Raw genomic sequence first — 18,628 nt, 5'->3', positions numbered from 1 at the left:
TCTAAGTGAGGATTTGTTTGTAACAAAGGTTTGAAGCAGGTGGAAGAAGTGTTCCCCACCTTTTTCTCATGTTTTACTATTTATGATACGAGTTTTTTTTTTTACAACTCACTTTTTGTTTGGTATCTTATGTATTGGTTTTAGTGTAAAATACAAAAAAATGTTGCAATGAGCTTTTGTCCTGAAAATCGTTCCTAAAATACGATAACAAACGGCTTTAGTTAACAGAAATATTATATATCAGACTTACTAAATTTTCCAAATGTTAAATATTTTGAAATTGGTCATTAACTTGTCTTGAAATAAATAAAAATCAACGGAAATATGTCAATCTAAAAAATAAGTGATAAATATGAAATACTTTAGATATCATTTAAATATTTTTTTACTCAGAAATTAGTTAATACTTGAAAGATAAAAATGGTCATTTATATTATTTTAAAGAAAAGCTATGCCACAACAACAGTCCTGATTTTGCAGCACTGGTTGTAGATAGATTTAACTATAGAGGATCCAACTGCAGAATACAACCTTTACAAAAGCAAAGCAAAAGGTTGTATCCATATATAGCAAATTTTCTCTGATAATAGAAGTAACACATAAATTCTCAACAAAAAATTGTTGACCTATTGATTAAACCAAATTAAAATTGATCTCTCATCCTTATCATCATGAAGAAAAGACATGCAAGCAAAAAAATTAAAATTAAATTATCAAAGCAAAGAATAATATTATATAGACCCACTATAGATCCATGATAAGTAGATATAAAAACGTGAATATGTTTTTGGTTACAATGGTGTGAACAACGACTTTGAGGTTTAGCAAAAGGTCATAGTCGTCGTTGTCGATAATTGTTGTGGTTTGGTAGACATGGTTTTTGTGCAGATTTGAATTTACAGATATATCATAGGAAACGAGTTTGCAAATCTGAGGTGGGAAAAGGGTTTGCTTTGCATGTCAAATTTGGTTTGACGAGAACTAAAAGACCGAGACATTGAGCTTGGGTTTGGTGATGATTTTCACCAAAACATTTTGCTTTGGAGGTGTAAATTTGACTAATAGTCCATGGACTAACCTTAGTCTATCCTTTATTAAACTTTCCATTCAAGGGCTTCTAAACGAGGGAGCCAAAAAAAAAAAAATCCCAAAAGTTTACTCTCAAGTGTGTTAGGATAAACGTTAAGGTTACTAAAAATACTTTAATTACCTCTTAAAAATAATATTTTGAGTTTGAGTTAAAGATCGAGTCAAACTCTATTGAATCGGCCTAGGTTGACGTTTAAGATGGGCTGGTTCAGACAAAAGATCGAGATTGTCCAACCTGAACCGAAGGTCGAGACGGTCTGACACAAGCTGCAAGTCAAGATGTATCGTACAAGATCGAAGGATGAAATGGGCCAACCCTAGTCGAAGGTTGAGATGAGCCAACCCTGATCGAAGGTTGAGAAAGGCCAACATAGGTCGAAGGTTGAAATGTGCAAGTTAGTGCCTAAGACTAATATAGGTTGACTTAGGCAAGTTTGGGCTTAAAGTAGAGAAGGGTCGACCTAGGTCGAATGTAACATCCCAACCGGATATTACTAATTTAAATAAAATAAAATAGAAATAAATACAAACTCGAATTTATTATTATTGTCTTTCCCAAAAAATACGGGAAATTTAAAACATTTATTAAACTCATCCAATTAAACCACAGTGTTCCAATAATCCATACTAGTTCATATTCCAGTAAAAATACAGTTTACAAAAATCTGAAAATAAAATGATAGTAAACTTCCATAAAAAGCTTTCTCACACTAGTCCCTCTCCAGCTCTATGCCTTACCAGCATCACCTGGAACATCATCTGCTCCCATGTGACAGGTCACATGATCATCGCCAAACACACAAAAAGGGTGAGCTCATAACAATACAAATATACAATTAATCAAAATAGAGATTCACCCCAAACTACTTTATTTCATCTAAATTGCTTATTCTGAACACTTGATATCCAAGGATTTCAGATCATCGTCTCATTATACAAATGAAACTACTAATCCATTTACCCATACAATTACTTGGCCTTGGACCCAGGATATATCATGTTTCCACGAACCTGCCCGCTTGTGGTCCAACTCTACGGACTTCCCTTCCCGTAGTCCAACACACGTGATCCAACAACTACGAACCTCACCACTCGTATCCTCACACGAGAGCATTATAATATGAACCTCCCCATTCATATTATCACGTGTTCATCACCAGTCATGAACCTACCCGCTCATGACATTATCAAGCATCTCCTGGTCCAAGTCCACATTTTAACACATCAAAACGAAATTAAGAAAAGCACATTGTACTATACAATGTACATACCCAAACTGGTCTTAGGGATTCTAATGCTTCCACGAACTTGCCCGCTCGTGGTCCAACTCTACGAACCTCCCTGCTCGTAGTCCAACTCTACGGACCTCCTCGTCCGTAGTCCAATACGTGATTCATCCAGTTATGAACCTCCCCGCTCGTAACAACTCTCAAGTGTGAGCACGGAACATACGAACCTCCCCGCTCATATCCTCACACGAGAATATCACTAATATGAATCTCCCCGCTCATATTAACCACGTGTTCCATCACCAATCAAACCTACCCACTCATGATACGATCTATCATATCCCAGACCAAAACCAACACAATAAGCCATGCAAAACGCATCATAAACGCACCCTACCACTTGCACTATCGCTTGGCGCAGCTTAAGCATTGCCAGGTGAAGTTACAACGCAGACCGCCAAGCAGTTTCTATACACTGCTAGGCGCCACACACTTCAGAATCCTCCTGTTAGTAGCTATTGCCTAGCTAGCGGTCCAATCCGTACCACCAGGCACTACACCAATAACATATGTTTACTAAGTAAATCACTATAGAACCCATTTTTGCTATCCCAATTACTAAAAAGTATATTATTATTATATACATCTTCATAAACATATTGACCTTTTATTACACTTTCATTAAATAATTCAATGACTTTAATTTATTTTTATACATCTAAAGTACGTATTAATATATATCATATATTATTCTTACAAACACCCGTATGGTATAAATTATAAAATCCCTATGAAATATAATATCCTAAACATTTAATAAAATATTATAATCTACGTTATGTATAATAAATTAATTATATACGAATTTCTGAAATTGCATCGCACATAATTACCTTTATAGCATATGTATTTGTTTTTCAAATATAATAATAATTTTCACCCTATTTATAATGCTACTCATACAATTTAAGCTATTTCGTACGTAACATATAAACTAGAAGTATTTTATACTTTCCACAAACAATAACTAATATTTATATATTAACACCTTTCCTTTTATATACATAATTAACCGAGATTGTACTTACTAGATTTATGGTACAATATATATAAACATTATATTTTGGTATAACTTATATGTTACAACTAATAGAATTATCTCGCAGCAAGTCCCCTTCAACAATTAATTACAACCTAAAAATTTTATAACTAGAAAACTTGAAAATTCAGAAATCATCTCCTTACCATTATATATAATTTTAAATAAACTAAATTATTAAAAATATTTCTACAAATATTTAATAAAAACATCAATTTTATTAAGAATATTATCATAAGTTGTATATAAAAATTAAATTGAGTGTCAATTTAAGGAGGGACAATATTGCTTCATTTTTACAAAAATTGAGACTAAATTGAAATTAAAAACAAATATAGGAACTAAATTGAGTCATTTTGACGCGTGGCACAACTGTGGAATGATACTTGTAAAAAATAAAAATTTAAAAAAAATAATAATAAAATAAAAAAAAACTAGAAATTGACACATAGCGTTGACTTTAACATCGTCTGGTCAAAATTAACACAAAAACCAAATTGAATCATTTTTAAGAAAATGAGAATCAAATTGAGATAACGAAAAACTTGAGGACCAAACTGAAATTTCTTGACAAATAAAGGAACCAAAAGAGTAATTTAACTTTATAATTATTTACATTTCAAATTAAAATATTAAATAAAATTTCATGAGAGATAAAATATTTATTAAATTTGCAAACGTTAATATTAACTAGTTTATAAATTTTAAAAATATTTTTATGAAAATATAAAAGGAAAACAAATATTTAAATTACAAAATACTTTAAATGTGTGTTTACTTCAATTTTTAAAATTCTAATGAACTTTCTTCCTTTGTACACTAATAGAAATTATAATACATCACTTGATCAAAATCACACATAAAACAAAAATTAAACTAATAATGATTAAAATTTAACATAAATTTTTCTTCTTTTAAATTTCAAAATATGTTGGATAGTGATAAAAAGATTAATGGCAATTACATTAAATTATTATATTATAGTAAATAAAATTTATTTATATAATTATAGTGTTAAAATTACATGTATGATAATGATTTAGAAAATAATTATATAAAAAATATCAAAGCAATCTTTTACATAATAAAAATAAATAATAAATAAAAATATTTAAAAAATAATCAAATGCAAACAATGTGAAAGATGGTTGAATGGAAGGACACAAAAAATAAATATATGTATAGTTAAGGATATAATAAGATGAAAAAGACTGTAAACAAACTATTCAATATTAACTTTGTTGAACCTAAAAATTAATAATAATAGAATAAAGAAGAAAACTTTTTATATTACTTAGTAGATGAAAAGTTAATGTTATAAATAAAAATATTAAAAAAATAAAAATATATAAATATGAGAAATAAAAAATATTTAATTCACATATAATTTGAAAATAATTAAACAGATATTATAATAAGAGAAAAAAAATATTTAAAAAATGTCAATAAATTTTATAATAAGCCAAATAAATAAAAAGTGTATAGTGTGTGGAGAGAAATTATATAACTAAATTATATAGCATAAAATATTCATTTACTATATTATTAGTTAATTGTGTTAAAAAAATAATAGCTTTTCATATTTCTGGTTTTTAAATTTTGAATTTTGTTTCTATTTTTTCGTATCTCAGATTTTTACGCAGAAAAGAAATATACCAGACACAACAGTTTTTGAAGTGAGGCAATTATTTAACGTGGAGAGAGAGGTGCTCTTATTGGGCAGACATTGTATTGAATACCTCAGCTACTCATATTTCCGACCAAACACTGCTCTCTGCACTTTCTTCTCTCATTTACTCACTCACCAACTCTTTAATAAATCAACCCTCTGTCATTCAACCTCTGCAACACCACACTCTTATTTTAATCTAACCCATGCACAGTCAGAGTAGATTTTATCATACTATATTATTACTCTACTTATGGCTGCAGAAAATATCAAACAGAGAAATAAAAAATAAAATAAAAGAGGAAGCATATTAATTCAGGTAATTATGATTTCTCCTGCAGAATAGCATCCATGTTGGCCTCTGCAAGATTTTCTTTAATTTCTTAGGGATTGATTATGACAGGCACAAGCGAATAAATCTCAAGGGATTTGGGCAAAAAAGCAGTTCAATATTTTACTATTAAAAATGGGTCACCCACATGTGAGCTCTAAAGTTGTGGTATAACATAATAAAGATGAGTTAAGAAGGGTTTTGAGAATAGACAAAAAATCTTGAGTCTGAAAATCGTATGACAGTGACCGATGATAGTATAAGAATGAAGAAAGGTTTTAGAAGTGATTAGTAGTTGGTGGCAACTTGTTAGCAATGATGGTAATATGGACGTATAGATGTTTTTTTGATGAGTTTCTATGAACTTAATCATTAAGTTGTCACACTTTAATTGACTACTTTAGGTATGATTAAGTAGGATCTTTAATATCTCCAGACATTTCTTATTCCTTAATCATAAGGGTTTCACTCAATCCCTACCAACTTTAGACAAAGCACAAAACTGTGGACTTCAATTCAGAATCCAATTACCACCAAAATTATTAATCTATTCTAATTCTTGGGACCCACTGTCCCATGCTACTTCTTCTTCTTCTTCTTCACTTTTATTCATTTTTTCAAGCTTTGCGAGTGAAAGTACAAGTTGGTTTCATTTTACCCTTCCATCTTTCTCTATCACATTTTCTTGGTCTGAGGCCTCAAAGAAAAAAAAAAAAGTGGTAATAACCTTTTGTTTGTTTGTGTGGATATACATAAAATTGGGCACTTTGAGGGTTGTGTTGAACACTCGACACGCATCAGAGGAAGTTCCATCACTTTTGGCACACGTTAGCTTACTGTGACTGGGTGCTTCCTCACCTAATATGCTACGTTGCTGCTCCGATACCACAACAAATCATGAACCTTTCGTTTCAGTAAAATAGGTATTTATTATGTCTTCAAATTTATTTAAATTAGGTCGAATATTTTTCAAATAGTTTTATGTTTCATCAGTTAAATATGAAGGTTATATGTATTATTTAAGACCTTCAAAAACACAAATACATGGATAAAAATAAAAATATAGCATACTGAAGAAATCAGGCTTATATCACTAAATATTGAACATTAATGTTGTGTGAAATTTGACATATTTGATAAAGTCTCTGATTCTGTAGAATCATTGTATTGGCGTTCTTCCACGAAGCATAAAAACAAAATTGAGAATTCTGGAAAGGATAAAGAGGAATGTGCCAATATCTATTTAACACTTCACTAAATACTTTGATCCCTAAAACAGGTATAGTAGCAAAGCAACAATCAGACCAACATGAACGTATTGAATGTGTATCTTGTCTCTTGCGATTTGTTTATTAATTATCGAACAACATTTGTTAATATTATACTTTATGATTTGTAATTAGTATCCACTTGAAATTTTGTTAACCCTTTCAAAAATTCCAATTATCTTTCAACTCACAAATTAACTAAGTTTTTTTTTTTGTTGAAATTTTTAAGAAAAATTACTAATTAACTAAGGTTCTTGATGCTACACAAATATCAATAGGCAATGATGAAAATGCTTATATTGTGTAGTTCACAGAGGTTTTATTAAGCACGAGTTTTTTTTAGACAAAAATGAAAGAATGTTATAAAAGGGTGATTTTGGAAATAGATTTATGGTATAAACATGATTCCTAATTTTTCTAATTACATACTAAATGTTGTAAGGTGATTGAACATAAATGAGAGGCTTCACTTTGTGCCAAAATTATTAAATCAAATAGCAATTATCTTCTATTAACAGGTAAAGAACATGGGCAAAGATTCAATGACACTTTGACTATCGACAAAGTTTACAGGAGAACTTTGCTTAAATAATAATGAATATAATTAAATAATTAATTTTTAACATGATAAATCAGCATACATTCTAGGTTTAAACTTTATTGTTTAAAATATTTTTATTTTATAGTTTTTATATTTTATTTTATTATTATAAATAAATAAAATTAATTTTGATGGGTTGTTGGAAGTGTGAAATAAAGTAGGTAAATTAGGTAAGGAGACTACAAGATAAAAAAAAAAAATCCATTAATATTTTTTATCTGAGTCTAATATAAGTTTTGTAAATGAGGACAGAACGAGGGTTACATAAACTTTTGAGAAACAAAATGGATCCGAAATTGTTAGAATTAAGGAAGTAAAGAAAAATTGAAATTTTGAGATTCAATATATATAATAATTCAAATTTATAGTTTTTTATTCTTTTAAATGGATTTATTTAAAATTTATATTTATATTTTTATTTATATCTACTTAATCTACTTAATTGAGTTTGAATTAGATTTAGAATAGATTATATTTTTTATTTTGAAAATAGAAAATTAAATCACGTCAAGGCTGTTAAAGACTTGAATCACTGTAGGTCTACGTTGAAGATTATAACCAACTAATTGAGGTTCAATTGCTTAAAAAAATAGGATTTACGTAATTTAATAAGTTGATGCTATGATTGAGATTTATGTAAATAAATTTGTTGTAAGCAGTTTATTTGAGGTGTGGTTCTTTGAAACTCAACCTTTCAAATGATTTAAACAACTGCTTCAATTTAAAATTTAATTTAATTTAATTTTCTTTATCTTTATATCTTTTAACTATAATTTTTATCTTTATGTTACAAGAAAATGTTTCATTAGTAATCAAGTTTAGTGATCAAAAGTTGTTAGTCATTATAGTGACCAATTTATATATTAATTTAAAAATAAAAAAATAATAGTTACTAAAATAGTCACTATTATAAATAAAAAATTATAATTAGTCACTAAATTCATCGGTAATTAATTAGAAACCAATTTAGAAATTAAGTCATTTTGGTAGTTAAAACATAGAAAACGAATTTTTAGTAGGGATGTCAACGAGGCGAGTAGGGTACAAGTAGTAGCTCCTTCATATCTTACCTACTGGATAAATATTTATTTGTCCCGTATCTGTGCTCATATCCATCTGGTATTCATTATGCGGATACTTGCATATTTTTTTAATATCCATAAATATCCATGGGTACCGCAGGCATTTACAAGCAAATAAAAATAAATATTTAACAACATATTTTAATCGCAAATTCAAATAAAATATAATACATAACATTCATAAATTTTAAACAAAGTCCAAATAACCCATTGAAATAGTGTTGAATGACAGTTTACAAATAAATGATTTTTTTTAAACTAATTGATAAAAAAACCTCATTCAAAATAAATATGTTAATATTTTAATCAATTTTTTTATATATTTTTTAATTTAAATTAGAGTATAGCGAGTATGAGTGTCCATTTACAATATCCATCTCCTACTCGTTGCAAGTTTTATCCGAGGATATCCACAGGTACGGATTTTTTTGACATCCCTAATTTTTAGTGACCAATTTCCTTTGGTAGCCAAAATCATGATAGCAAATTTTAAAGGCCAATTTAGTGACCAATTATAATTTTTTATTCATAATAGTGACTATTTTAGTAACTAATAATTTCTTTACTTTGTGAATTGGTATCAAAGTTGGTCACTGTTGACTCAACTAGTCACTCGACATAATTTGAATCAATTCGACCTCAACCGATTTGAATCAATTAAGCCCAAGTTAACTCAACTCAACCTTCAACAAGGGTAGATTGGTTAAATGTTGTGTTTACGCCATCCTAACTCGACCTTTAGTCTGAGTTGGCCCGACTTCAACATTGGTCGGGGCCGAGTTAGCTTAGAACCATCTTGTCTAGACCTTAGCCCTAATCAACTCGGTTCGAACTTTGACCCGAGTTGACTAGACTTGACCTTCGGTCTGACTCTGATCGATGTTCGACCTATGGCTAATTCGGCTTATCCTTAGGCTCGGGTGAGCTCGGCTTGCCCTTTGGCTCGAATGAGCTCGACTAGACCTTCAGCTTGAACTAAGGCATCTCGACCTTCTGTCAAAGTCAACTCGATTTTTTGGACCTGTAGACTTTTTTATTTCTAAGCAACGAACAATTCCACAACTTGAAATTTCAATTTTCTTCGTTTTTGAGTAAATTTCAAAATTTTCAAATAAATAAATTACTCTCTTAAATTGTCTTATCGAAACACACCCTTTATTTGTCATTTTACTTTTTCAATACCCACACATTGATAAAAGCGCGTGCGCGCGCACACACACACACACACACACACACACATATATATATATATATATATATATATATATATATATATATATATATATATATATATATATATATATATATTGGTAATTGACACAACAACCATTTGTCCTAAAATGTAATTATACCATTCTAAGCTAACACTATATGATAAAGTAAAATATAATTTTGGGTTGTAGCTAAGTTTTTTGAAAGTGCAATGTTGCTTATGTGTTGACACGCGGAGTTACTTAACTCATTTGTTCAACTTCAACTCAATTGATAAACAAAATGAAAATAAGTAAAAAGGGGATTTCAAATAAGAGATGGACAACTTGAATTTTTTGGCTTTTACGTATAATTAAATAATATTTAAGACATATCGTTAAATTGGGCATGTTTATATACCTTTGGGACTCAAAGCAAGAAACTGACCGTGAATAATCTAAACTTTTGTAACAAGACATTAGGTTTAACACCAATGAATCATAATTAATACTCTAATAATCCTTGAAGTGATTGCTACAAATATCTTAGACTTCTTTTCTCCAAAGTTTGCTGAATCATGATGATAAGTCTTCTTCTATATAAAAAAATATATCATAAATAACTATAAAGAGGCATAACATTAATCTGGTAAGTAAAAGCTGAACCTTAACTCTACGTTCGACCACTGAAAACATGACTTTATCTAGAACATGCATCATTAAAAAACATAGTGACTCAGATAACTCTTTTCCTTTGAAAAAGGTAGCTTTATGCCGTTCATAGTCGAAGATGTCGAATACCATCAATACAAGTAACACAAAATTTCAAACAAACAAATGATGGAATCTGTGGAGTGTTTGAGATTTCAAAGCCAATAACTCGACAACATAAATCAATTAGCCAAAACCAATGAGTAAGATCTACACATTAAATCATATATTTAAATAAAAATATATTAAAACACAGTGACCCACTTAGAAGAAGCCAGGTCCCACAAAGGGACGAGCTCAAACAATTTGATTATAACGAAATGCACATAATCTAGTCAGAATTTGTTAGGTAAAGAGAATGCATTTTTGTTTTACTTTATTAATTTTGTGTTGCTTTAAATGATAAAATCTGTAATGGAAAAAGAAAGAACACAGGGTTGGGATGATGGTGTTGATAGTGGGAAGACTCTACTTGGTGGGATACAATTGAGGATCATATATTATTTTTTTTTTTGTGTCTTGAATGGGACATGTAAAGAACATCTTTTTCCTTTTCATTTATTATTCTTCAGGTATTTCTTGTCATGTATGGACATGTGGGCTCATCATTGCTTTCAATGTTTTCTAAATTCCAATTAATACAAACTTGAAATTTGAAACTTCATACATGCATATGGCAAACCATTAAATGACAAAATATTTTGTGTTCTTCTGTTTCCTTCCAATATGTTTGTTTATGAAGTAATATAATAATAATCTCTCCATGTGACCTCTAGTAACCACGTTTTGTGGCTACAAGGATGAATGGAAGTGACCAACGTTGACTAATTAACCCATTAATTTTGTTTTCATTACTACTTTACTGTGAAAAACTGTTAATGCTGACAACCATGGCTTTTTAGAAACTTTTCCACATGCAATTGAACTTCACCAGACGCACTTCTAAATCGTGCGCTTGTCTTTTTTATCATTTACTTTGGAAATGGAGGAGTTAGACACTTGTTTCTTAAGAAAAATAAAAATGAAGGATTGATGTAGTGATTACGCGTGATCAAATGATTGATTCAGTAGAAAATCCTATATTCAAAATACTTTTAGATGAATACAAAAATTTGTCAAAGTAATAATAAGGTCATATAAGATATTTTACATCACTTTTATTCCAAAATCTTAAAATAATGATGTTATGAGTCTTTTATTTTTATACAGTTTTTAACTTTGTCTATTCTGTTCAATGTAGGACTTTTGACTCACAATTAAATTATTTTCGACCATTACAATGTTACGAATGAATAAGTCTATCATCAAATTAGAAAGGAATGTTGTGAGTTAAACAACAATGAAGCCTCGTTCAAATGATTCACAGGGGAGTGACATAAGTGTGTTTGGCATTAGATTAAGTTATCAATAGATCAGAGCTTTTACCACATGGTGTAACCTTTAATATCAAAAAAGTAACCAAAAATTCAAAAAAGTTTAGTTCCTGAAGAAAGGGCACATATATTAATTTGTTTTACTATTTTTTTTGTTAAATTAATCATTTGATACTAATTTTAACATTCATTTATAAATTAGTCCTAGAATGAATCTTAGCCTTCAAATAATGGAAGTATTTTCTTAAAGAAATCTTTTCTAGAAAAATATTTTCTGGAAAAGAAACCTCAAAGTTTTAAATTTTCGAAAAAATTTAAGTTTTTCTTTTCTAAGTCTTTTAGGATAGCCAAGATCCTTTTCTCAATTTCTTCTCTCTTGTTAGCCAAGGTCTTGGTAGCATCTCCGAGGCATTAGAAGAATTAAAAGTAAAACTAAACTTAATTTTGGATTCTTCTTTCAAGGAAGGTTCTTTGGAAAATCCCAATAAGAAAATACTCTCATTGTTTGATATCGAAGAAGAAAGAACATCCTTGTATTCTACTATTCGAATATTGTTATATGAACTTTATTTTCTTCTCTCTTCTTAGTCAAGGTTTTGGTGGTTGGATGATTTATATCATTCTGTCATTTATCATGCACTGTACAAATTTTTGTAATTACTCTATCAGTTAATTTGGTATTTGAAGAATGACTTTTGGTGGTGTTTGATTGCAAAGTTGAGACCAACATTCAAAGGTACTTTAGTGGTGTTTGTTTGGTAGAAAATTTGATGGATGAAGTATTGTGTGTGAGATGAGACCATTATGTTTCTCAATGCAATAAAGGCGAATGGTTTCAGATTATAAAAGACTTTCAGATTAAAATCTATCATATATCATAACAAACAAAGTTTCGGATTCACTAATTTTGAAAGTATTTTTTTAATGCATTATGGATTGAATGTTCCGGAAGGTATTTACTCATCCAAAAATGTGTTTTCAAACACCTATTCCAAAATATAAAATATTTTTCAAATTGAGTGTTCTGAAATGCATTTCCAAATTTAAAAATACCTTTCATATTGAATTATATTGTTATATTATAGGTTGGATATTTTGTAATGTATTTATGGATCTAAAAATATCTTTCATAACACTTAATTCGGGATATATTTTTTTTGTACATTTTAAATTGACTGTTTTAGAAGATATTTCTGAATCCAAAAATATATTTTGAAACACTCGATCCAAAAAAAAAATAGTTGAAGGGATTTTTATTATAATTTTAATGGAGGTAGTTTGGTGATTACATGTTTTATAGGGGTCTAGGAAGTAAAATGTGGGATGTAGAAGAAACATTATGAAATTTGTTATTTATTGGGTCTATTGTTTGATTCATTAATCTCTAGTCTCATACTCAAGATATATTTGCCTCAGCATCAGGGGATGTGTTGAAAGTTCTACATCAACTAGAGATTAGTGCAATTTAGAGTACATAAGTGGGTACAAACCTTACTGTACAAGCCGATTTTGTAAGATTGACTTAAGTTTGAAGTTCACTTTTGAATAACAACTTTTAACTTTTATTTGCACTATTACTAAAATTGTAGTTTATTTTTATTGTCTTTGTTCCTACTGCACCCAATAGTCTCGTACCACTTAATTTAATTGAAAGATCTTCTCTTTATAAATATGAAAAATACTCCTCAAGCAAAGGGGACGATTTGGGTTGACCTTAGTAAGCTTAATTTCACTAAGAGGTTAGTAGAGTCCTCTATATTTTTGTTTTCGGTGAGACACATCCATATTTTTACCGATACAGTCTCATATGTAGAACAAGGGTTATTTTCAATTACCTTGAGCCATAAGGAGCTATAAGACTGGCCTAGCTAGTGGTAAAAAGTTTGAAAGGAATGTGAGAGAGATTGTGAATTCATCTCTTCCAACTAACATTTGAAAGATATAAGATTGATTTGAAAGGTTTAGAAGAAAAGATGAGAAAGGTTATAAGTTCAACGCCCTTCGGTAACAAAACTAATAACTAACCTCGAGCCATAATGCTATGCATTGGTAGAGATTTGGTTAATAGAACGACAAATCACCCTTAGACTATAGAAAACAACCATTTTAATTTTCGAACGATGGAAACAAAGTCGGAGCATTTAGAATTTGTTGACTCTCAATGTAATTCTCTTTTATTTAAAGACAACTTCTATTCATAGTTGTACTAAGATATTCTTTCTTCTCTATTTTTAAGGGAATGTTTCTTTCTTATATATCTTCATAAGTTGTCCTACAAAGTATGGTGGTAGGAGTGAACAGAGACTCCGTATATATAGTGACAGATACATCTATATTCCAAGTAATATTCGTTAGATATATTGGTTTTTGAGGTCATCAGTCTTTGGTTATAGACTAAAAAGTCTTAATAATCTAGAATATACCATCCCTTAACCTCGAGTGCATGGTTTAAACGACAAAACTAAAATGATCGTTTTTATTATATTCTTTCATACACATACATCTATCGAACTCAAATGCAAGGTTTAAGCAACAAGACTAACTATTTGTTCAATATTTTGTAAGACAAATACATCAGCATATATAGTTCAGAAGGTATGCTTTTCAACTTTTTGAAAAATGAAAAGTTCCCATTTATAAATTGCATCCAAAAGACAAGTATTTATTCTACATTTTCTTCATGTATGGAATCCATCACTATTTTTATTGATTAGCTAGCTGTCAATGAATGGAGAGAATATCATTGACAAATTCTGTAGCTGGACTGTATGGACTAATAGGATTTTGAACCCTATCAAACTATGAGCGCAATCTCTTCGACAGTATAGCCAATATCATGTTCAGCTTGCTATAAACTTGCAATGAGTGACTAAGAAAACAATTAAAAGGTTATTCTTTGTCATGGTCAAAGAATTTTTTGTTCATATTGCCATGAACATTCATTTCAACTGATTGCATAATGACTTTCACAAACTTTATCTATCTATCAGAAGAATAAGTCGAGTGTTCATTATTCCAGATTAGAAAGGATCTTCGATGTACATGAATGCAGATTTTGACCAGTTTAACAATCACTCACTCCATCCACAGATTCATTATCTTTTCAGTTTTGTTCTTTAGCTGTGATTCACTATAATGAATATGTTAACATGTTTGCTTTTGGTATAATATCCGTGATGAACCTTTCCAGAAGATTCACAAGAAAAATACAACACCATTGAGATTTGAATCTAATTTATAAATTTAATAGATTTTCGAGAACTCAATATTTTCACCTTAGGTGTTGAACAAAGATTTCTTCAACGTGGTAGCTTCTATACTACAGCATTGCACTAAAACATGAAATGGGAATTGGCAATGTGGTATATACATTACATTACATTACATAATAATGTATGTACAGAACCTGTCCTATAGAACTTAATGAAGAATTTATTACATCGTATTAACAGTACGACGAGGTAACGAAATGATAATAATTTACTAAATATTTATATACAGAAATTCCCACTAGAAATATTAGTAATAAATTAAATTAATCAGGGTGTCCATGAGGAACCTGAAAAGTCATATACGCCATCGAATTTTAGAGTTTGGGCTTGTAGCTGGTCCATCCTCTGGGTAGCCAGCCACCTTTGCAATTCCAAATCTTCCACGTTGAATTTTTAAATAAAATACGCATATTTAGAAGAGAAAGATAAATAAAATAAGATTTTATTGTTTGCCCATCGGTGGTTCCATAGAATTACATTAATTGTAATATTATTATTTTTTGTTTAAGTATTGTTATTCGTATATTTAGTGAAAACTTGGTTTTCCTTCTTCCTCTATCGTTGTATCTTGTGGCATGGAAGAGACAGAAGGTCACACATTAGATGGCACAGTGAATCTTAATGGAGGCCCTGTGCTTTCTTCTACAACTGGGAAATGGAAAGCTTGCGTTTTCATTCTTGGTAAATAATTACTACTTCTGAGCATGGTTGTAATGGAAAGTTATGATCACACCCATAAAATCTTAAGATTTTTCCTTTGTATTGAATATTGATAGTTGAATTTTGAACATGAATACAGCAAACCAATTATTTGAAAGATTTGCATACTTTGGGGTGGGTGCGAATTTGGTGATTTATATGACATCAGAGCTGCACAAAGACATGGTATCAGCAGTAACAAGTGTGAATAACTGGTCAGGCACAGCATGGATGACTCCAGTACTTGGTGCTTACATAGCAGATTCTTATTTGGGCCGATTTTGGACCATCACTTTTGCGTTGCTCATATATGCCACAGTGAGTTCTCATATGCTTTATTTGCTCATTATTATCTCTTATACAAATTATTTTAAGACTTAAATATGGTAGTTCTGTTAAGGTTTTCTTCTCTAAAAGAAATTCTGAAATCATTGTTTTAACCTCATGTCATATTTTTTTTGGTGATTCTGATAGTATTTTAGAAGTGGATTTTAAGTCTAATTCATAAAATCAACTTCGAAGATGAGATTTACACCTCATTTATATATTACGATATCTTTATCTTTAGTAGACGCGAACTTCCAACAAACAAATTTAGGGACTATCTTACGGTAAGACAAATGTTTTACAAATATACAAAAAAAAGTATCCCTGATTTTACGAAATAATATTAGAGGCAACGTGAACAGGGAATGGGGCTGCTGGTTCTCACAACAACGCTGGAGTGCTTTAAGCCAACGTGCAGAAATGAAATTTGCAAAGCATCGACCACGCAACTAGCACTGTTCTACGTATCAATATACACCATAGCCTTAGGCAGTGGAATACTGAAGCCAAACTTATCAACTTTTGGTGCAGACCAATTTGATGACTTCAGACAAAAAGAAAAAGTGTTTAAAGTTTCATTCTTCAACTGGTGGTTTTTTAACACTGCATGTGGCACCTTAGCTGCAACACTGTTTCTGGTGTACATTCAAGAGAGATTTGGATGGGGATTGGGGTATGGTGTATCAGCAATTGGTTTTCTACTGGGCGCTGTTACCTTCTTTTCGGGCCTCCCAATGTATAGGCACAAACCTAGACACAGTAAGAGCCATGCAAAGGAGTTTTTTAGAGTCCCCATAGTTGCTTTCAGAAACAGAAACCTTCATCTTCCTAGTAACCCTTCTGAACTGCATGAGTTCGCCTTGGAACACTACATTGCAGCTGGAAGACGACAGATTTATCACACTCCTCGTTTCAGGTACTCTCAACTTTTCCTTTTACTTGTTTTAGTATATGGGTTTAAGTATAAAAATGAATATATGTATATCAAAATCTGTGTTAAGGTTCTTAGACAAGGCTGCAATAAAATCAAGCAGAACAAGATATGAGTCAAATGCTCCATGCACAGTGACTCAAGTAGAGACGAACAAGGCAGTCTTAGGGATGATTGGGATATGGCTACTGACGATAATTCCAGGCAACTTCTGGGCAGTGGAAGTGACAATGTTTGTGAAGCAAGGAACAACAATGGATAGAAAGCTTGGGCGGAACTTCGAAATACCAGCAGCATCCCTATGGGGTTTTGTAGTGGTGACCATTCTGATTTGTCTCCCCATTTACGACTGTTGCTTTGTACCATTCATGCGCAGAAGAAGCGGCCATCACAGAGGCCTCAAAATGCTTCACAGAGTTGCCATAGGATTTTCCATCCAAGTCTTGGCCGCAGCAGTGATGTATGTTGTAGAACTTGCAAGAATGGACGTGATAAGAGAGAAACACATAACTACTGGAGCAGAAGTAGTTCCTATGAGCATTTTCTGGCTCGTGCCTCAACATGTTCTACTCGGTCTTGCAAACACTTTCATTATGGGTGGATTGCTAGAATTCTTCTATGATGAATCCCCAGAAGAAATGAAAGTCCTTGGCACAGCCTTCTACACCAGCACTGTAGCTGCTGGCAAATACAGCAATAGTCTTGTGGTATCAGTGATCGATAAATTTTCGAGGAAGATCAGTGGTAATGGTAAGAGCTGGTTAGGCAACAACTTGAATGATAGCCACCTGGATTACTATTATGCTATTCTTGTTGTGATATCTGCTCTTAATCTTGGGATCTTTCTGTGGGTGCAAAGGAGGTACATTTACAAGAAAGAAAACGAAACTCCGGTGAATGGCATTGAGATTTTGAAAGAAGAGACATAATCACGTGTAGGAAAAGCTTCAACCTTATATATATTACCACTTCATACGTTCAAGTATCAAATCTGGCGCGCAAACAATGGAAATCCAGTTGTTGAATTCTGTTATACTATAATTCATTTGCTGTTTAGTAATAACACATTTTGCAATAGTATATACTGAAATTTATGAACAACTACTATAGTAGATGTGTGGCAGGAAAAGACAATGTTTCGGACATATTTAGAAAATGGGTGAAACTGTTGGGTAGTGATTGAAAGCACGACTTTAAAAATGAAAAAATCGTCTAATATTTCTTTACAACTTTCAAAGAAATCATAGTTATATATACGAATTTCAATTCCTTTTAACAAAAGTTGTGAATCCTTTTGTGACTGACACGCGTATAAAATTCCAACAATGTAAAATTCAATGCAATGAATCGTTGAACAGAAAAGAAAACAATCTTCAACAGAGCAACATAACTCCTCACTCCTCATCTTGACAATTGCATCAGAATGGAAACAGATCCAGCACCTGATTTAGAGGTACAGAAGAAATTAGGTAGAATAACAAAAGAATTTAGAGAGACAACGATGAGAATATTGCAGAGGAAGCATACCATACGCATAGCTCCCCTCCCCTCAGGCCACATAATCTCTTAGAAATACATTATCTCTCCTCCATCTCATGCTTTTCTTGGGCCTCTGTACACCTGGATCTTTTGTAACAATTTTGCCCTCAACATCCAGTTCAGCATCGATGCTAATGTCATTACTTTTACACGTTACAGTGACTTTTTTTTTTGTTTTTTTGTTTTTTTGACAGAAATCATCTTGAAAGTAACATTTA

At 31.0% G+C, this 18,628-nt stretch overlaps 1 protein-coding gene across 1 annotated transcript; it reads left to right on the top strand.

Annotated features, from left to right (window-relative positions):
- The first annotated feature begins 15,489 nt into the window (after positions 1–15,489).
- LOC114163631 (protein NRT1/ PTR FAMILY 5.1-like) lies at positions 15,490–17,800 on the top strand. The gene is made up of 4 exons (XM_028047934.2): positions 15,490–15,595; positions 15,714–15,931; positions 16,303–16,856; positions 16,942–17,800. The coding sequence occupies exons 1-4, from the start codon at positions 15,490–15,492 to the stop codon at positions 17,798–17,800; spliced, it is 1,737 nt and encodes a 578-aa protein (XP_027903735.2).
- Positions 17,801–18,628: the final 828 nt, after the last annotated feature.

Source organism: Vigna unguiculata, chromosome 9, assembly GCF_037176805.1.
Source record: "Vigna unguiculata cultivar grain cowpea cultivar isolate G323 ecotype 2 chromosome 9, ASM3717680v1, whole genome shotgun sequence".
Taxonomy (NCBI): Eukaryota; Viridiplantae; Streptophyta; class Magnoliopsida; order Fabales; family Fabaceae; genus Vigna; species Vigna unguiculata.
The sequence above is the reverse complement of the archived record's forward strand: the minus strand, read 5'-3'. Positions and strand labels throughout refer to the sequence as shown.

Excerpts from the sequence above, each read along its gene's own strand:
- LOC114163631 (XM_028047934.2), top strand. The coding sequence starts at position 15,490 with ATGGAAGAGACAGAAGGTCACACATTAGATGGCACAGTGAATCTTAAT. Across the intron at positions 15,932-16,302 it reads CGTTGCTCATATATGCCACA|GGAATGGGGCTGCTGGTTCT; the intron begins GTGAGTTCTCAT and ends CAACGTGAACAG. Across the intron at positions 16,857-16,941 it reads TATCACACTCCTCGTTTCAG|GTTCTTAGACAAGGCTGCAA; the intron begins GTACTCTCAACT and ends ATCTGTGTTAAG.